General features: G+C 43.8%; 1 protein-coding gene across 1 annotated transcript in view; it reads left to right on the top strand.

Moving 5' to 3' along the window:
* LOC126458842 (E3 ubiquitin-protein ligase RMND5A) overlaps positions 1 to 19,307 on the top strand; it is an 84,654-nt gene that overhangs the window by 13,452 nt on the left and 51,895 nt on the right. The window contains exons 3-4 of the mRNA XM_050095820.1: positions 13,657 to 13,794; positions 15,786 to 15,923. Of these exons, the coding sequence (XP_049951777.1) occupies positions 13,657 to 13,794; positions 15,786 to 15,923 (276 nt within the window). The remainder of the gene's footprint in view (positions 1 to 13,656; positions 13,795 to 15,785; positions 15,924 to 19,307) is intronic.

Genomic DNA, 19,307 nt, shown 5'->3' on the forward strand with positions numbered 1-19,307 from the left:
TATGAGTTTTTTTGTTTGGTCATGCTTTTACCTTTAAATTTTGACTATTCTTTGGGCTTCTCAAGATGTTTGCTCTTTTCACTTTTTTAATGCCCCCCTCCCTCACTTCTTGGCTTTTTAAATTCTGTCCCCATTTTGGGTTTGACCTCCACTTTCCAAATTTTTACAGAAATGCGGGCCATTTGGGGAAGGATGCCTTACTGTGGTGTGTTAAATGTCAACTATCAACTGTACACTGTTATCTTTTGCACCTACCAATCAAGTGGATTTATTTTTCCACCTGAAATCCAGCATGCTAGCCAGTCCGTTGTTTTGAGGTCTTCATGTACCTTCTCGGTGGTAGCCCCCTGACAATGCAGGGATCGCACTGTGGATGCCTGAGCCGTAACCTACCCGTGTCAGCCAAGGAGTAGGTGTCTATCCACTTCTGGGTACCAGAACTCCTGGCAAAGGCTACTATGCCAGGTGGCCTTTGCCTGGTGGGATGATGCCCATGGGGAGGACCTCCAATTGGAGTGATTTGTATAGGGGTGGATGATCTGCAATGAAACAGTTCAAACTTAATGGTGGTCGTGCCAACATGGCTGTCTCAGCAGTCAGGAACAGCGATTTTAATGTAAAGGTTGACAATGCTATGGCATTTCTATCTTTGATCATGCCACAAGATAAAGCCAGGTAAGGAGAAATGGAACTGGACAGTTTTCTGAGTTCTTGGTTTGTTCCCGATCTGACAGCACATATTTCACCGTAACAGAGCCACTGTTTTTCGTTGAAAATATTGAACATTGGTTGGGGGAGGTTGGTGCAGTAGAGATGATGAGAAGTGGATCTTTGTTGATTAAAAGTAAGCCAACTAATCACGGGCACTTCAGGCCTGAGTCAAGATAAGAGAGATATGTCACCATTTCTGCTCATAACAAGCTCATTAGAATTCAAGGCATTATCTTCGATCAGGACCTAATGCTACAAACTGATGAAGAGCTGCATACTAATCTGCCAACACATGGAGTCCATTTTGTTCTCCACATGCAGAGGGGTTCAAAGATAATATAGTGGACACTGAAGCTTTTGTCCTAGCCTTCAAAGGCAACATTTTGTCATGGAAGGTTAAGATCATGGTTTATAGGTGTCATGTCAGTCCTTATTTTCCTCTTCTGATGAGATATTTTAGGTGCCGAAGGTTCGGACACATGTCCTCCTACTGTTCTAATATGTAGGGCATATGGACGGGCATCCCATGAGAGCAGCCTTCTTAAGCAACCCCCTCAAACAGTCAGCTGTCCAGAACCGCACCCTCTTCTTTCACCACAATGCTCAGACTTCAGGAGGGAGAAAAAAAATTCAAGGGTACAAAATGCTTGACCACATGTCTTATCAAGATGCAAAGAAAAAGTTTGAAAGACTTCATCTGACTGATGTGGTCTCAGGTTATGTGACTGTTATGTCACAGCCGTGTCGGCAAGACTGCCATTAAGTTTGATCCATTTCATTGTGGATCATCCACCCCCTGTGCTAATCACTCCTATTGGAGGTGCTCCCCATGGGTGCCACCTCACCAGGCAAAGGCCACCTGGCACAGAAGTTGTTGCCAGGAGTTCTAGTACCCTGAAGTGGATAGACACCTACTCCGTGGCTGACATGGGGAAGTTATAGCTCAGGCATTCACAGTGCGTTCCCTGCATTGTCAGGGGGCTACCACCGAGAAGGTACATGATGACCCCAAAACAACGGACTGGCTAACACACTGGATTTCAGGTGGAAAGATAAATCCACATGATTGGTAGGTACAAAAGATAACAGTGCACAGTGAACAGCTGACAGTTAACACACCACAGTAAGGTACCCTTCCCCAAATGGCCCGCAGTTCTGTAAAATTTTGTGAGTGGAGACCTAACCCAAAATGGGGACAGAATTTAAAAAGTCAAAAAAGGTGAGGGGGGGGGGATGTATTAAAAAAGTGAAAAGAGCAAAAATCTTGAGAAGTCCAAAGAATAGTCAAAACACCAATGTAAAAACATGGTCAAATAAAAAAAACTCATATTAGTTGTCTCTTATGACAGGAAAGGAATTGCTGTGGGTCTATTCTAGCCCCTGACACTGCAGGGGAAAGGAAACTTCAGTCTGAGGTTTCACACAATAAGGTCTTGCAAGACACCTCCTGGCCCTGGTCGTATTTCAGGGTTGTGCTGCAATTGGGGAGGGAGTGTCAGCTTCCTTGCCCCCAAAACGTATAGCACCAGTTGTTCCCACATCATGAGTGCAGCCACAGATGTCTAGTCATCCTCTGGCGTCGTCAGGGAGGGGTACACCTGTCAGAGTGCCGCCTCTCAAGACAAGGACCAGCCCCCACAAGGCTGTGGGCCGAAGAATGGTATGCTCCTCTTCACTTCCAGAAGATAGAATGGGGAAATCACAGAAACCAAAGACTAACAAGGATAAACAGAAAAATAAACGAAACACAAAATTGGATGTTCTATGACGTGGTAGCGAAGTAATCACACTTATTTTTTTGCATTCACCACTGTCTCTCTCAGACCTGACTCCAACACTCCTTCAATGGATCTGTAACAGCTACTATCGCCATCTAACAAAACTCCGTCATCTAATGGCAACACACCTCCCTGCTCTGAAAAACTACAAACCATACTGTACCATTCGTGTTAATGTTGAGAGATCATCCACTAGGGTCTGTACCCTCATATGCTCTGATATTTCCAGTGAGCAGGTGCCCGTTACCACTGCACTAGAAGCTGTGGCCATTAGTATCTAGCTGTCAGTTTGGATAACGATATGTAATGTTTATCTACCCTAGATGGACCTCACCAAAGTCATGATCTATTTGAGTTAGTAGAACAGCTACCTCACCCCTTCCTTTTACTGGGGGACTAGAAAGCTCATACTCCTCTTTGGGTCAGCGACACTACGTCTCGCAGGGGCTGAGTACAAGAACACATCCTTTCGGAATTGGACGTCTGCCATTCTCATCACTGGAACTGCAGCACATTTCAGTGCGGTCCTTGGAACATACTCAGCTATTGATCTCACAATTTGCAGCCTGAGTATCTTGCCCCTGATTAAGTGGCGTGTCCATGGTGATCTTTGTGATGGTGACCATTTTCCAACGTTCTCTCCCTCTCCACTCACAGCCGTCTGGAACATACTCCAAGTTGGTCACTTCAGAAAGCTGACTGGCAGCCTTTCTCCTCTACAGCCAGTTTTGCAGTCAGTCCTGCGATGGATATCAACAGTGTGGTAAAAGATACTAGTTGTACTATTATTCATGCTGCAGTAGCAATGATACCCTACACCTCCGGCTCATCTCGACGACCGTCAATGCCATGGTGATCAGAAGACATAGCCACAGCTATCAGAGAACACCCATGGCGCTTCAATGGCACAAGCACCATCCCTCTATGGATAATTTAATATCATTCAAGAGACTCTAGGCCAATATACGCTTTTTGTTAAAGAAAAGTAAGCAGGAGTGTGGGAGCAATACGTATCATCATGCGATCCCACACATCATTGTCCTAAGTATGGACTAAACTCTGCCACATTTGCGGCCATCCATCACCCACGGCAGTTCATGCCATCCTTATCAATGGTAACATCTGCAATGATCCTGTGGTACTTGTCAAATGTTTTGCAGCACACTTTACAGAAGTGTCTCCTTGCAGTAATTATCATCCTCATTTCCTGACCCAGAAACGCCTTATTGAGTGCCGCCCGCTATCCTTCCATGCACATGGCTCTCTATCATACAGCATCCATTTTAGTGAATGTGAGCTCACAGTGCTTTGGCAGAGTGTCAAGATACTGCCTCTGGACCGAACAAAAACCACAACCAAATGCACAAACTTCTTCATGCTGATGTCATGAGGCATATCCTTGGGCTTTTTAATCGTATTTGGCAGGAAGGGGAATTTCCCTCTCAGTGGTGGGAAGATGGTACTAGGTCTACAACTTTGCTTCCACCATTTTTTCTCGAAGTTCAGGACTTTATTGTGAAAAATTTACAAAAAAAAAAAAAAAAAAATTATGTTTCATAGTATTGCCCATCGCTGGCTACTACATTCAACCATCTTTCGGATAGCATATGAATCCTTTTGCAGAAGAACTGGGCGACTTTTGTGGGGATCCATGAATTGATTCAGTTTTGCACTTGTTCATATGATCGGAAGTGCTGGTCAGCCAGACTGTATGCCACTGATCGAAAAATGTGGTAGTCGGAGAAAGCAACATATGGAGAATACGGCGGGAGGGATAGGATGTTTCCATGTATATTTTGACGGGTTTTGCGACATGGGGTTGAGCACTGATCCGCTGCAAAATTACCTTTACGTGTCTTTATCACTGTATTGTGGCCATTTGTGTTTCAGTGCTGGGCTCAAATGCATCAATTGCTTTCAATAATGATGTCCTATGACTGTCTTCGTCTGTTTCAGTAGCTCTGAAAAGTTCTGTCTTCCCTCACCATGCTGGACTTCGACATCAAAATCATCGTTCTTAAGGCGTTGAAAACATTCTCTGCACGTTCTTCCACTCATAGTTCCCTCACCAGCGGTCTTACCCAGCATTTTAAGAGCCACAGCCGCAGATTTCTTCATGTTAAAGCAGAAAACTGAAACTTCCCACAAATGGCGAGAAATGGATGCATAATTTGATGTACTTAATCAAGAATAACCTTAGGATGCAATCACAAATCAACTAATATTTTTGTGGCATTATGTTCACAGATGCCTAAGCTTATTGTATTAACACCTATGACCAACCACCTGAACCCCACTTGCCGCTACTGTGCCTTCTATTGCAAAACGGCGGAAGCAAAGTTGTAGACCTAATATTATTCCTGTCTAGAAACTGGTGAAGGACCCACATCTTTTAACTCACTACCAGCCATTCTCTGTGACAAATGGGCTATCTAAGCTATTTGAATGAATGGTTAACCCCTGTCTTTGTTGGTGCCTTGAAGCCAGAGGGCATATGCCATGATTCCAAAGTGACTTTTGGGCATTGTGGTCCACCACAGACCATCTGGTTTGTCTGGAAACTGCAGTGCACAATGCTTTTGTGCGTCCCAACATCTGACTGCTGTGTTCTTTGACCTACAGAAGGCATACGACACCACCTGGTGACATCACATCCTATCAACACTGCATGAGTGGGATTTCCAGGGCAGTTTACCCACTTTTATCCAGAATTTCCTATCTCTCCATCTTTTTCGGGTCAGGATAGGTGTGACCCTCAGGAACCAATATGTACAAGAAACTGGAGTCCCTCAGGGATTGGTTATGAGTCTAATCCTGTAGGCCATCAGCTTCAGTGGTATTGTAACTGCAGTGGGCCCCACAGTCTCTCTGTTCTCTCAGTCACTGTATGTGGATGATCTTTGTCTGTACTGTGCCTCTGCATCATTGTGCGCCACTGAGCACCAACTTCAGGGGACTGTCTGGAGAGTATATTATTGGCTCCTGAATCATGGCTATCAGTTTTCTCCTGCAAAAAAAAATCATGAGTTGTGCATTTTTTGATGACCCTGGACTGTGCATTCGCACACAGAAATTCATCTTTTTGACTAGTTACTTGAAGTTGTTCAAACTTTCCAATTCTATATATATATATACTAAGATGGTATCTGTTCTTTCGGACGTGTCCGAAAGAACAGATACCATTGGTGACCATGCAGCTCGGTAGAATGAAATTACAATGAAATGAACACCCTTAGCTGCTTACAGGTGTTGACATACATCAATGGGGACAGATGAAAATGTGTGCCCCGACTGGGACTCGAACCCGGGATCTCCTGCTTACATGGCAGACGCTCTATCCATCTGAGCCACCGAGGACACAGAGGATAGTGCACTGCAGGGATTTATCTCTGGCACGCCTCCCGCGAAATCCACATTCTCAACGAATTGTCCCACACTACATTCATAGTGCCCCCGCCCATTATACTCTTTACGCGTGGTGCGTTGCCGATTCCCGTAAGAGTTCAGGCACTGTTTGTGCATTCGCACAGAAGAAGAAGATGGTCAAGTGGCCGGTGAGCCTTAACTATATATATATACTAAGATGGTATCTGCTCTTTCGGACATGTTCGAAGCTAGATGTTGCTCGATCTGCAGCTCCTATGGAAGTTGATCAGGCTACTTCGCAATCGGTGGCGGCGAGCGCTTCTAAGGCATAACCTATCCCCCCCCCCCCCCCCCCAAGGTTCTATCATGTCTTCACATTCGAATACCATCATCCTTCAATGGAATTGCCGTGGTTTCTTCCACCACCTTGCTGAGTTGAAACAGCTTTTGTGCCGCTTCCCTGCCACTTGTCTGGCCCTATGGGAAACCTGGTTTCCTGTTCGGCGGACCTGCTCCCTCTGTGGCTACCGGGGCTACTATAAGAACTGCGTAGAATACGACAGGGTGTCTGGCGGTGTCTGTGTTTATGTTCTTGCCACTCTTCCTAGTGCCCCAGTGCCACTTCACATGGCTCTCGAGGCTGTGGCTGTTAGAATCTGGGCAAGAATGGAGCTTACCATCTGTTCCCTCTACCTTCCCCCGAATGAGGTTGTCCCTCTTGCCGACCTAGCTGCCTTGTTCACCCAGCTACTTACCATCTGTTCCCTCTACCTTCCCCCAAATGAGGTTGTCCCTCTTGCCGACCTAGCTGCCTTGTTCACCCAGCTACCCCCGCCATTCCTCCTTTTGGGGGACTTTAATGCCCACCATCCTTTATGGGGTGGGGCCCAGATCTCGGGGTCAGGGCAGGAACGTTGAGGCTCTCTTGGCACAGCAGGACATTTGCCTCCTTAACACTGGTGCTTCCACATATTTTAGCTTGACTCATGGCACATACTCAGCCATTGACCTCTCTCTCAGTAGCCCAGGTCTTCTTCTATACCTCAGTTGGAGGGTCCACGACAACCTTTGTGGTAGCGATCACTTTCCTATCCTGGTTTCTCTTCTTCAATCCCAACCCCCTGACCAGCTGCCACGGTGGTCTCTTCGTAGAGCTGATTGGGCAGCCTACACCTCAGCGACTACGGCCATTGCTCCGCTTTCTGGTGACATTGATTTGGCAGTGGACGAGGTGACTATGGCCATTGTTTCTACTCCCGAGGCAACTGTCCTCTGCTCTTCAAGTACCCTAAGGTGTAAGTCAGTCCCTTGGTGGACACCAGAGATTGCAGAAGCTATCTGGGACTGCCGGCGAGCCCTGCAACGACACCAGCTTCATCCTTCCCTAGAGAATCTGGTTGCCTTTAAACGGCTGCGAGCCCGGGCTCGGTGGTTAATCCGGCAGAGCAAACAGGACTGCTGGGAACGATATGTTGCCACCATAGGTTCTCGCACCTCCCCACCTCAGGTGTGGTCGCGGGTTCGGCGCATTTTGGCGTTTGCACTCATGCGTCTGTCCCTTGCCTTTCTCTTCGGGGTACACTTTACACAGACCCAATCGCCATCGCCGAAGATCTGGCAGAGTACTTCGCTCGTATTTCCATGACAGCCGGCTACAGCGCAGAATTCTGCGCCATTAAAGAGCAGGCTGAGCGTACGCAGTTGTCGTTTCGCACACACCGTTGAGAGTGATGCAACGCCCCGTTTAGTGAATGGGAGTTCCAAAGTGCCCTTACAGCTTGCCCCGATACCTCTCCAGGTCCAGACCGAATTCACAACCAGTTTCTTTGCCATCTCTCGGCGCACTGTCAGGGTGAACTACTTGCCCTGTTTAACCACATCTGGACGGAGGGCATTTTCACAACTCGTTGGCAGGATAGCGTTACCATCCCGGTGCTGAAACCTGGTGCAGATCCGCTGGTGATTGATAGCTATTGCCCTATCAGCCTTACCAATATTATGTGCAAACTCCTGGAACGGATGGTGAGTCAGTGGTTCATATGGATCCTCGAAGCTCGGGGCCTCCTAGCCCAGCAACAGGGGGCTTCCGTCAGGGCCGCCCAGCGATCGACAATTTAGTCTCGCTAGAGTCAGCTATTCGTACAGCTTTTACTCAGCGAGACCATCTAGTAGCTGTTTTTTTTATCTTCGGAAGGCGTACGATACCACCTGGCACCATCATGTCCTTGCTACGCTGCACGAATGAGGCTTACGGGGTCCACCACTTCCGATTTTTCTACAGAATTTTCTCTCCAATTGCTCCTATCGCGTTAGAGTGGGCACATATTTTAGCTCTGCTCATATTCAGGAGAACGGTGTCCCACAGGCCTCGGTTCTCAGTGCTCCCCTCTTTTTTGGTGGCAATTAATGGTCTTGTGGCTGCGGTGGGCTCAACGGTCTGTTCCTCTCTATATGCCGATGACTTCTGTCTTTATTACAGTTCCCCAAGCATCAGTGTCGCTGAACGGCGGCTGAGGGAGCTATCTGTAAGGCACATTTTTGGCCATCCAACCATGGTTTTCATTTCTCAGCCTCTAAGACCCGAGTGGTGCATTTCTGCCGTCGTCAAATGTTCCACCTCCATCCAGAGCTCTACCTTGCCAATGAACTCCTTCATATTGAGGAGACGCATCGCTTCCTTGGCATGCTGTTTGACGCTCAGCTCACTTGGACACCTCATCTTCGCGAGCTTAAACAGTGGTGCTGGCGGCACCTCAACATCCTTCGCTGCCTCAGCCACACTGTTTGGGGGGCTGCACGAACAACACTCCAACAGCTCTATAAGGCCTTAGTCCAGTCCCGTCTCGACTACGGGAGCATGGTGTACGACTCAGCAGCACTTTCAACGTTGCAGATCCTCGACCCGATTCTCCATTGTGGTGTCAGGCTGGCAACAGGTGCCTTCCGCACTAGTCCGGTGACTAGCCTTCTTGTAGACGCTGGAATCCCTCCCCTATGATTCCACTGACAACAGTTGCTTGTGTCATACATCGCTCGCGTCCATGCCTCGCCCGACCATCCAAACCGCAGGCTCCTTTTTCCATCTTCTGCACTCCCCTCCACACGACGGCGGCCTAGGTCAGGTCTCCCGATCGCGGTCCGCGTTCGTTCCCTTCTCTCGTCACTCGAGTCCTTTCCCCTTCCTTCATCTTTCCGGCCCTCTTCTACCCCCTCCTTGGTCCCTCCCTCGCTTGTGGCTTTGCTTGGATTTGTCCTGCGACTCCAAGTCCTTCGTTCCACCTGCCAGTCTTCGTCAACAATTCCTGGCTCTTCTTGCATCGTTTCGCAATGCAGATGTAGTCTACACCGATGGTTCTGTGGTCGATGGACACACTAGGTTTGCTTTCATCCACGGCGACTACGTTGAGCAGCATTCTCTGCCTTGTGGGAGCAGTGTTTTCACTGCGGAGCTGGTTGCTCTTTATCGTGCATTCGCTCACCTTTCCTCCTGCCCTGGGGAGTCATTTGTCATATGCAGTGTCTCCCTGAGTGGATTGCAAGCACTCGACCAGTGTTTTTCTCGGGACCTTTTGGTGCACGGTATTCAAGATGCTGTTTTTGGTCTCGCCGAGTGTGGTCATTCAGCAATGTTTGTGTGGACCCCGGGCCACATCGGCATTCCAGGAAACGAACGTGTTGATCGGTTGGCCGGTTCGCCACCCCTGGAGCTTGGTCCCGTGGAAAGAGACCTCCGGTCAGCCCTACATCGCAAGGTCCGCGATGTCTGGAGCTCTGAATGGTCTGTCTTGAACATGCCAAATAAGCTCCGCTTGGTCAAGTCATCCACGGCAGTATGGAACTCATCCTTGAGAGGCACGCGTAGGGACTCAGTTGTTCTCTGCCGTCTCCGAATTGGACATACGCGGTTGACCCACAGCTATCTCCTTTGTCGTGAGAACCCATCCAAGTTTCGCTATGATGCAGGGCTGACAGTGGTCCATCTTCTGATGGACTGCCCCCTTTTAGCCCCCTTGCGGCAGTCCTTTAATTTACCAGCTGCACTTCCTTTAATTCTCGGTGATGATGCCTCTATAGCTGACTCAGTTTTATGTTTTATCCGTGCAACTGGTGTGGGCACTCTCGCATGATTTCTCAGGCTACACCCACTCCAGTGACTTTTAATTGTGACGTGGATACCAAAATAGTGTCTTTTATGGTAACAAGTTGTGTTGGTACCTCTATCAACGCTTTCCAGCTGGAGTTTCTTCGTTTAGTAGTTGAGTGGTTGACCTTTTACCTGATCCATCAACTACTGTAGTCTGTTTTACTCTAGTCAACTATTTGCTCTGCTCCTCTTAAGTGTCCTCTATTTTGTGTTACTGCGGTGTTCATTTTAGCTGTGTACCCCTTGGTGTTCCCTCCCTCTGGGTGCATAGGTTACGCTTTTACTGTATAGGCCTTTTACAAGTATGTCTGTTTGGAACTGGGGACTGATGACCTCGATGTTTAGCCCCCATTAAACCCCAAAACCAACCAACCACTTATTTTCCCAAGCATGGACAGAGCACTTTACTCATCCACTCAAATCAGGAAAGAAAAGCCTCATAAGAAACCAATTCTGTTACTTTATTTTAAAACATATACAATGCAGAATATATCTATAGATGCTGTTTCCGACAAAACTCAACAATGCAATTTGTCTGCCGATTGTAATATTACCATCAGTTTGTAGGGTTATAGTCCTTGGGGAGTACACTGCTTAGGTGCCACGGAAATGCATAAACTCATAGTCTCATATTATAATGTACATGTTGATGCCATAAAAAGCTTTCTCCAGTAAGTGGCAGTGTGGTTGTGTCGTGTTTCTTATTCAAATAAACATAATGATCATTTATTATCATTGAGAAAAAAATACACAGCTAAATAATGTTAAGGTGTATTTCAGCATTACCTGAATTTTTCATGCTATATTTCATGTCCTCCTTCTCTCATTTCAAATCCATAAAAGATCTGTTGTTAATATTGATGAAAAATTTGCAATTAGAATGAAAGAATACATGGCTGCTTTGTAAATTCAGCCTACATCAGTTGTAGGACCTGAGCAGGCAGTCTCTGTTGCCATTCCATCACAGTGTATGGCATTGTCTGGGTACCATTAGTTACGTAATGTAGTATCTCTTTGTTCTCTCTGTTTCATAGGGACACTGTAGACTGGATACCCCATTAAACAGTTTGGTCGATTCCATGTTAACTGGGGTCCACAATATTCAAGGATTCATTTTGTATAGTTTTGCATCAGCTCTGAATTCCTACCCCTTCCCCATTCATCAACAAAATTAAATTCAAACACAATGTTGATAGTCTTTGCATTTCATTATTTAAAAGAATGGGCTCTACTATCTCCTGTTTTTTCCTCTCCTTATAGACAGGGCTCCTTTTAAGATCTTGGGAAACAGCATGAGACATACAGTAAGGCAGTTATTGACAGTATTAAGATCGACATCAACTTCATAGCTACGAGCACAGATTAGTCTAAAAAAAAAGCAGCATAGTCTGTCTTATGAAAGGCAGTGTACCATTTCAGGGCACAAGAGCTATGTGCTGCCTAACTCGCAGCCTAGCCTTTTTCTCAGAACCTAAAATGCTCCATTTGATCGAGTGGACATCTTCACTGTTTAGTTCTCTAGAGAAATGGGTGTCTGATACTCAGTCAGTGCAAAACCATTAAACAAACTGGAAATGTGACAGCAAACTGTGGTATGCCTTGTCAGCATTAAAGTGAGCAATGTTAGTGTGCAAGTGAGTTTGAATTGGGCAGAATGATTGATCTCTGGGAAGCAAGCTAGTTGTAGCATGACATTGCAGCTTGAACAGGACTTGCTGCTTTGACTGTGAGGCATGTGTGGAACTACTGGATAGAAAATGGTCATACACAGCAGTGAGCAGGTACTGGACCTTGCAATGTGACGACAGTGTGAGATGACCACCAGCTTGTCCATTTGGCCTTAACCGACAGAACAACTTCATCTACATTGTTGGTGTGGTGTTAGAGCACTGCAATAGGCATATACATATCTGCCTTGTTGGTTTGATGATGTGTACTGAAGGCTGGACTGTGGTACATGTGCCATTGCATCGTCTTTCAGTGACGAGGAACCACCAATATCTCGGACTACAACAGGCATGTGAATGCCTTCACTGGTGTGCTAAATAGCGAAATGCTGTGTTTTTGGACAAGTCCAAACTTGTCCTGCAGTGATGGCTATGTGCATGTTAGATTCTATCATGGTGGATGCAATCGCACTGCATTGTTGAACAGCACAGAGGGGACAAATGCTGCGTGTGATGGTTTGTAGTGCTGTTGGCTATAACATGTGATCTTGCTTTCTATGTATTGAAGGCAATCTGAATAGCAACCACTACATCTGAGATATTTTATAATTGAGGCACTGTCCCTCCTGCGGGCTGTTCCATATGTCATATTTCACTAGCACAATGCACGGCAACATGTAGCAAGGACTTTGCAAGCCTTCTTCTAAGAATGATGGGTACCACTGCTTCCCTGGCCTGCACATTTGCTGGACACGTCGTGCTTTGAACATACCTGGGATATGGTCAGTCAGCAACTAGTTCCTCCTAGTCTTCCTGTAACTATTGTTGATGCTTTGTGGGCGTGCCTACAAACCTCGTGACTGTGTGTTCTCCACAGCGAATCCAGCATCTCTTCAGTTCCACACTGTGATGTCCAGAGGCACTGATTGCAGCACGTGGCAACTGCACAGCTTGCTGTATTCTCGTGGTCAAATTTCATGTACAGTTCTGTAATTCTATTAATGTGTGTATTTTTGTCTCCATAACCTAGGGAATAAAATTCATGAGTAATAAATCACAAGTGTCCTTCTGGTTATTGGAATTTTCACAAACTGGATTGTAGGGAGGAAGAACTCTGAACAAGGTGTCGTCTTCCCACATTTAAAAGTTCAAGAATGTGTAACTACACACCTAAAATTAGTTAGAGAACTTCAAAATAAGGTGTTATTTATTTAAATGGCAACTGCTAAGCAAGTAGACTGGCTTCTTAAATGACAAAAGTTAACTTCAGCCAAAGTTCAATTCCCTGACCCTCAGGAAAGGTTTGGTCTATTGCCATCCTATTATTAATATTGATGTGAAGGGGTTGCAGATGGAATGATGTGATGCAACAGTGATAGATGTCAGAAGGATTGTAAAGTGAGTCATGGTGAGCTTGAAAATACTGCAATCTTTATTGTAACATGTTAAGACCCTTGTTTACTGTTGTCCTCCATACATGTTGGTCCTTAGGTGCTTCTCATCTTAGGGCCTGGGTAACTCCTCCCTCTCTCCCTTTGTAAGCTTCTCCAAGCTATCCCTATATCCTCTCCCAGGAAGGAACTGTTAATTCCAAAAGCTAGAAAGGTGTGTAACTTTTACTTTTATGCATGTCTATCGGCAGTCCTACATGTGTCCCTCCTGAAGGTAAGTGTTGCCCAGTAATTCTGTTTCATAACTTATTGCTAGGAGGCCGTCCAGCAATGCTCCTGATTCCATCATGTGTTCCTTGTAAAGGACTATGAGAATAAGTTAAAACATGATAAAGGCTGTATCAGATCATACATATTATCATTTTTCTCTCATTCCATGTGTTGTATGGATATTTGTAAAGCATATATGTAGATGTACATCTACATCCTGAACCTCCAAAGTAATACGGTCATGCTGGTGTGTTATTGCACTGAATGATTGTAAGATTTTAGTCAGTAGGCTATTGAGTGTCACCTAATAAGTTTTCTTTTTGTTTCAGAACTTTGTTTCTGATTTTGCTTCAACAAGCAGAGATGATGTGTTTAGCGGATCGGATAAAGTGCAGTTATTAAATCAAGTAATTTGTCAGCATTTCTATCGACAAGGAATGCTAGACATTGCTGAAGAGCTGGCTAAGGTCAGTATGCAGTGAGTAATAATTAAACTTCTTGTGATGCATGTTTAAGGTATTAACTAATTTTATAGGACAAGAATAGCAGTAGTTTTGAATGTTACTTGTGCAGGATTTTGGTAATAACTGCATAACTATGGTAGCCTAAATCTGATTGACAGTGTCTTTATAAGTGTGTTCTCTGGTAGACGTGACTAATGTCACAATCTCTGATGTGATATTTTGAGTATGTTGTGAGAATGGTGTTCATGTGTGTACGAACTTATAAATACCTCAAAAATTCTGAAATAATGAGTATCATACATTTGGAAAATCAGTTCAGCCATTAGAGAGAGAGATTCAAAACATTTGATACAACGAGCAGTCTAGAAAGAGAAATGATCAGAATTTTGTTACATTGAGTGATTGTGGGATGGCGATTCGTTATAGTGTTGTCATTCCAGAAAAATAGAGGAGGAAGGTTAGATTAGATACATGCTTCTTTTTTTCAGAAGAAATGATATGTTAAAGTTCTTCCAACAGATCATAAGGGGGATTGTTCTCAAGGCTGTGAAAAAATATAAAAAATAAATATTTTGTCTTTTTACCCATTGATGAAAAATGTTACTACAAGCATTTAAATGTATACATGCTGAATTAAAATTTATTAAATATTCCTAGGCTGTTTTAACAAAGCATAATCAAAATAAGAACAGTTTATCTTGGTTACATACACAGATTTCAGTACTGCTCTGAAGCTGTGCCAGTGTCTGGTATTGTATAGCATTCATGGTATGTGCTATAGCTATCCTTGAGTCAGAACGGCACTGTCAGTCAGAATAGTAAAGTGATTGACAAGTGAGCATGGAAAGAATGGATGTTGACAGTTTGCTAAAGCGCAATATGACTCCGATGGCAGCAGCTGTGCAGTTCCGTACTGCGTACATTTATACTTTCCCAGTTAACATGTGGTATTTAGTTTGTTTGCAGGATGTTAATAGTCTTATCACTTTCTGTAGCTATTTCACAGTTAGCTTCACAATTCTGTAAAAGAAACATACTGCAAACAGAAACAAAATGTATAAGAGCAAATCAGCAATAATGTTACAGATACACAATTGTTCTCAACAGCTGATTGGTTTTTGGTAACCCACACTGAGGTAGAAGAGTGATAGGACAACTGTTTATGGCACAGGTTGTGTGATGAAACTCGTGCTCTGATTGGTTATTGTTACAGTAGTTGCCCTCTAAACAAGTGACTGTCCGTCGCTTTGTTATTCTAATCCAGATGTAACAATATATTCATTAATTAATTCTGTGGACTTCGCTGTTGGTTTGAAAGAGGGTAACACATTTAATTGGGGAATGAACACAGTGATAAACAGTTATTTGAACAGACTCGCACAAGGAATTATTGAATTTCATCCACAGATACTTTATATGAGAGACTGTAGTGCTCTCCCAGTGTTGTCCAGTCTTCAAAGTTGTGCCTGCAGACCATGAGAACTGTATGTACTCCTTCAGATGGTTGCATTGACAAAAGCATAAGCAATGGCTTTTTTTACTGAGCAAAATATTCATGCTTGTTCAACAGATAATGTGACAAAACAACAGAATTTAAGTGTAAAATATCTTTCATCCTTAGCCATTATGATAGGAAAAGAGTGTACACAAAATATTTTTCACTTCTTTGTATGACTTTCGATAAGGATGTAGCATATTATGCTGGAAAGGGGGGGGGGGGAGGGAGAGGGAGAGGAAGGGGGGGGGGGGGAGAGAGAGAGAGAGAGAGAGAGAGAGAGAGAGAGAGAGGAGGGGAGATTAGTTCATGATTCAGTAATAGTTTGATGGGGTAATGTGTAAAACATTTACATTGCAGTTAGGTATTTACTTTATTTCATGTATTCCAGTGCAGCCAAATGCTTTCTTAAACTATCAGTTATTTTAAAATATTTATTATTCACGAGCAAAAAGGCTAACATGACAGTATTTTTAACTTCTGTGTTTTCATTTTGTAGGAAGCTGGCTTAAAAGCTGAAGATGGAGGCAAAGAACCATTTTCAGAATTGAACAGAATATTAGATTCTTTAAAGGGTCAGGATCTTCAACCTGCTTTAGAATGGGCCCAAGCGCATAGAGAAAGTTTGGATGCACAGGTAATTTCTTAAAGCACAGCAAAAATGGAATATTGGAAGCAATTTTGAGCTTACCAGATTTACCTGAGTACAAGATGACCCTGAATATAGCACAACTCTCTTCCTTTTTTTCCCCCCCCTAAGTGTCTCTTTCAGAAGATTTTGTTTTTAACATATTCTGACTAATCAAAATTACAAACTACATTGATATGATGTGTGTGTGTGTGTGTAAAAATGTAACATTATACCTCATCTAAAAGTAATGCTGTTTATAGATTGTCTACATTCCGATAATACAAAGAGAAATAACACACACAAAAAGAAACAGTTTACATTCATTTCTATCTTCACTGCTTTTTTGTTTACCTGCTAGGCCAGTCATCTGTTGTATCATTATTTCTTGTCATCATCATCACTGGAATCATCATTTGGGATGATAGTTTCATCTAATTAACAAGAGGTGAGAAAAGAGGCAATGAATTTCTGTATATAAGCAGCAATGAAATTTATAATCTTGGCTGTCACAAATATTTGGCTGTTTCTTCTGAATATTTTATGATTTCTGAGGTTGTGGTTACAGCGGAATCTGAGAATACAGCTGCTTTTTTGCAAATATGTAGTGGATTTTGCATTTATATTGACATGGAAATGCGACAGTATTCATTTATCGTTTGCTTCCAAACACATTGTCTGCTCATTCCTCTGTCAAGGGCTGCATAGAACCAGTAGCTGACATGGCCCCTTTAGTTTCCATGATGCCTCATTGTGAAAATTGACACCATCTTGCTATGAAATGCATACTATTTTTGAGTATGTGTCCTATTTTAAAGTCAGTTCGGTTCTGACTATAAATGGATACAGGAAAACTGCAATTTAAACATGGTAGATGGTCATAAAAAAAACTTTGGTACACTGTATACATTCCCATGTTGCCAGCATGACAAAATTTGCCATCCTCTCACTATTCTCCTCCTCAGGTTCATTATAGTTACCAGCCAACTAGTATCACTGTTCCCCCATCCAACCCTTCCAAATTCTTCAAAATAAGTCTGCATGTGACCTCAGTTGTCAAAGCTTCAAATCTGTAAATGTAAGACAATGCCCATATTAATCTACAGGGGATAAGCAAAATCATGTGAACAGTGTTAGTAATAGGATGGTTGTGTTTGACAGTCAACAACACAGGTAAGGCACGTGTCACGCTGGACTGTGCATGTTCAGTATGGACTAGGCATAAGTGCAGGTTGTTTGTGAGTAGTGCACACCTTGTATTTGCATTCAGAGGCTAAGATCGATGTGCAATGAAAGACCCAACAGGGTTCCAGAGATTGTGGGGGCCTGACTAGCTGGAGCATCAGTAACCAAGAGAGCCAACTGATTGAATGTTTCAAGAGCAACTGTGTCAATAGTCATGGCAGTATATAAAAACATGGAGAGACATCATTGTGTAAACATAATAGTCGGCACAAATCAAAACTAAATGACAGAGATTGTAGTACACTAACTTGAATTGTTTAAAAAGAACACAAAACTACGGCAGCTAAAGTGATTGCAGAGCTCAGTAGCCATCTTCGAGACCCTGTATCTATTGACACTGTCTGCTGAGAACTCCATAAAGCGAATATTCGTGGATGAGCTGCTATATTGAAACCATTAGTCATGACAACCAATGCAAAGAAGTGTAAAACGTGATGTCAGGAGCATAAATCCTGGATGGCTGTTCAGAGGAAACATGTCACATGGTCTGACGAGTCACCATTTTTGTTATTTCCAACGTCGGGCCAGGTTTACACCTGGAGAACGCCAAAAGAAGCCTACAATCCTCATTGCTTGATTCCAACGGTTAAGCATGGCGGTGGAAGTATGATGGTGTGGGCAGCCATATCATGGTATTCTGCTGGTCCTATAATTACTGTGAAAGGCCTTGTTACAGCCAACGATTATGTGAACATTTTAGGTGACCTAGGTGCACCCCATCCCAAATGTTGTTCCCCAACAATGATGCCTCATTTCAGGATGATAATGCACCTATTCATGCAGCCAGCACAGTACAATCATGGTATGAGGAACATGCAACTGAACTACAGCGTCTTCCCTGGCCCGCACAGTCCCCGGACTTGAACATTATCAAACCCTTGTGGGTGGTATTGGAGCACATATTCTGGAGCAGATTTCCGCCTCCCTCATCACTACAGGAGTTAGGAGAGGTTCTTATTGAAGAGTGGCATAACATTCCAGTGGAGACTATAGAATCATTATATGCCAGAATTCCATGGAGAATCACAGCTGTATTACAGGCAAATGGGGGTCTAACCCCTTATTAGTAAACCATTCCCATATGAGTTCAGGTGTTCACATTATTTTGCCTATCCCCTGTGTTAAACAATGTAAATATTTTGGTCACAACATCAATATTTTATATTATTCTTGAAGAATCAAGTTTGCAAAGATCGCTAGCATTTTTTTTTTATTACTATGGCTGGTTTTGACACGTATACGGTGTGATCATCAGATCTTGTAACTCTGTTAATTGTACAAGCTGATTACAGTGATGAAAGTCATATAGTGATGTTGCGTCCAATAAAATATGGTAGGGAGCAGCATCATGTCACAAATAAAATAACATACGAGGGCAGTTCAATAAAGAATGATCATAATTCTTTTATGGTCTTAATTTCTCATGCTAAAATTTGATATGATATTCTGTTAGCTTAATGTGCAACAAACACGCTGTAGTAGTTTCATTGTTGGGACTCCTGGTTAAGCCGCCTGTGAGCGGCAGGCAAGGTCAGACATGTTCAGTATCGCGTACCGCTGCAATGGAGGTAACGTGCGAGGAACAATATGCGGCTTTGAAATTCTGCTTACATCTCAACAAAACTTCAGCTCAGGCCTATACAGTGTTACAGGTGGCCTATGGAGAGTCTGTTCTTCCCTACAGCCCAGCTTGAAGGTGGTTTAAAATATTTAAAGAGGGGAGGCAATCAATTTTAAAGGAAGGTGGACCTGGGGCTCCAGTTACTGCTCTTATGGAAGAAAACATCAACACTGCTGCTGCCATTGTGAGAGAGGATCAACAAATTACCTTAATATCACTTTCTGAAATACTGAACATTTCATTGGGTGCCAACCACACAGGTGACAGAAAAATTACACGACACTTGTTTGTGCACGATAGGTCCTAAGACTGTTGATTCCTGAACAAAAGGACATTCACCTGCAGGTCTGCATGCAGTTCAAGTTGATGTTAGCGGAAGATTTGTAATTTCTTTCAAATGTAACCACTGCTGATGAAACTTGGCTACATCATTTTGACCCTGAGAGCAAACAGCAAAGCTCAGTGTGGAAATCTCCTTCAACCCCAGAAAAGCAATAGTGGTTGCTCTGCTGGGATAGTTATAGTCA

This window comes from Schistocerca serialis, chromosome 1 (genome assembly GCF_023864345.2).
Source record: "Schistocerca serialis cubense isolate TAMUIC-IGC-003099 chromosome 1, iqSchSeri2.2, whole genome shotgun sequence".
Classification (NCBI taxonomy): domain Eukaryota; kingdom Metazoa; phylum Arthropoda; class Insecta; order Orthoptera; family Acrididae; genus Schistocerca; species Schistocerca serialis.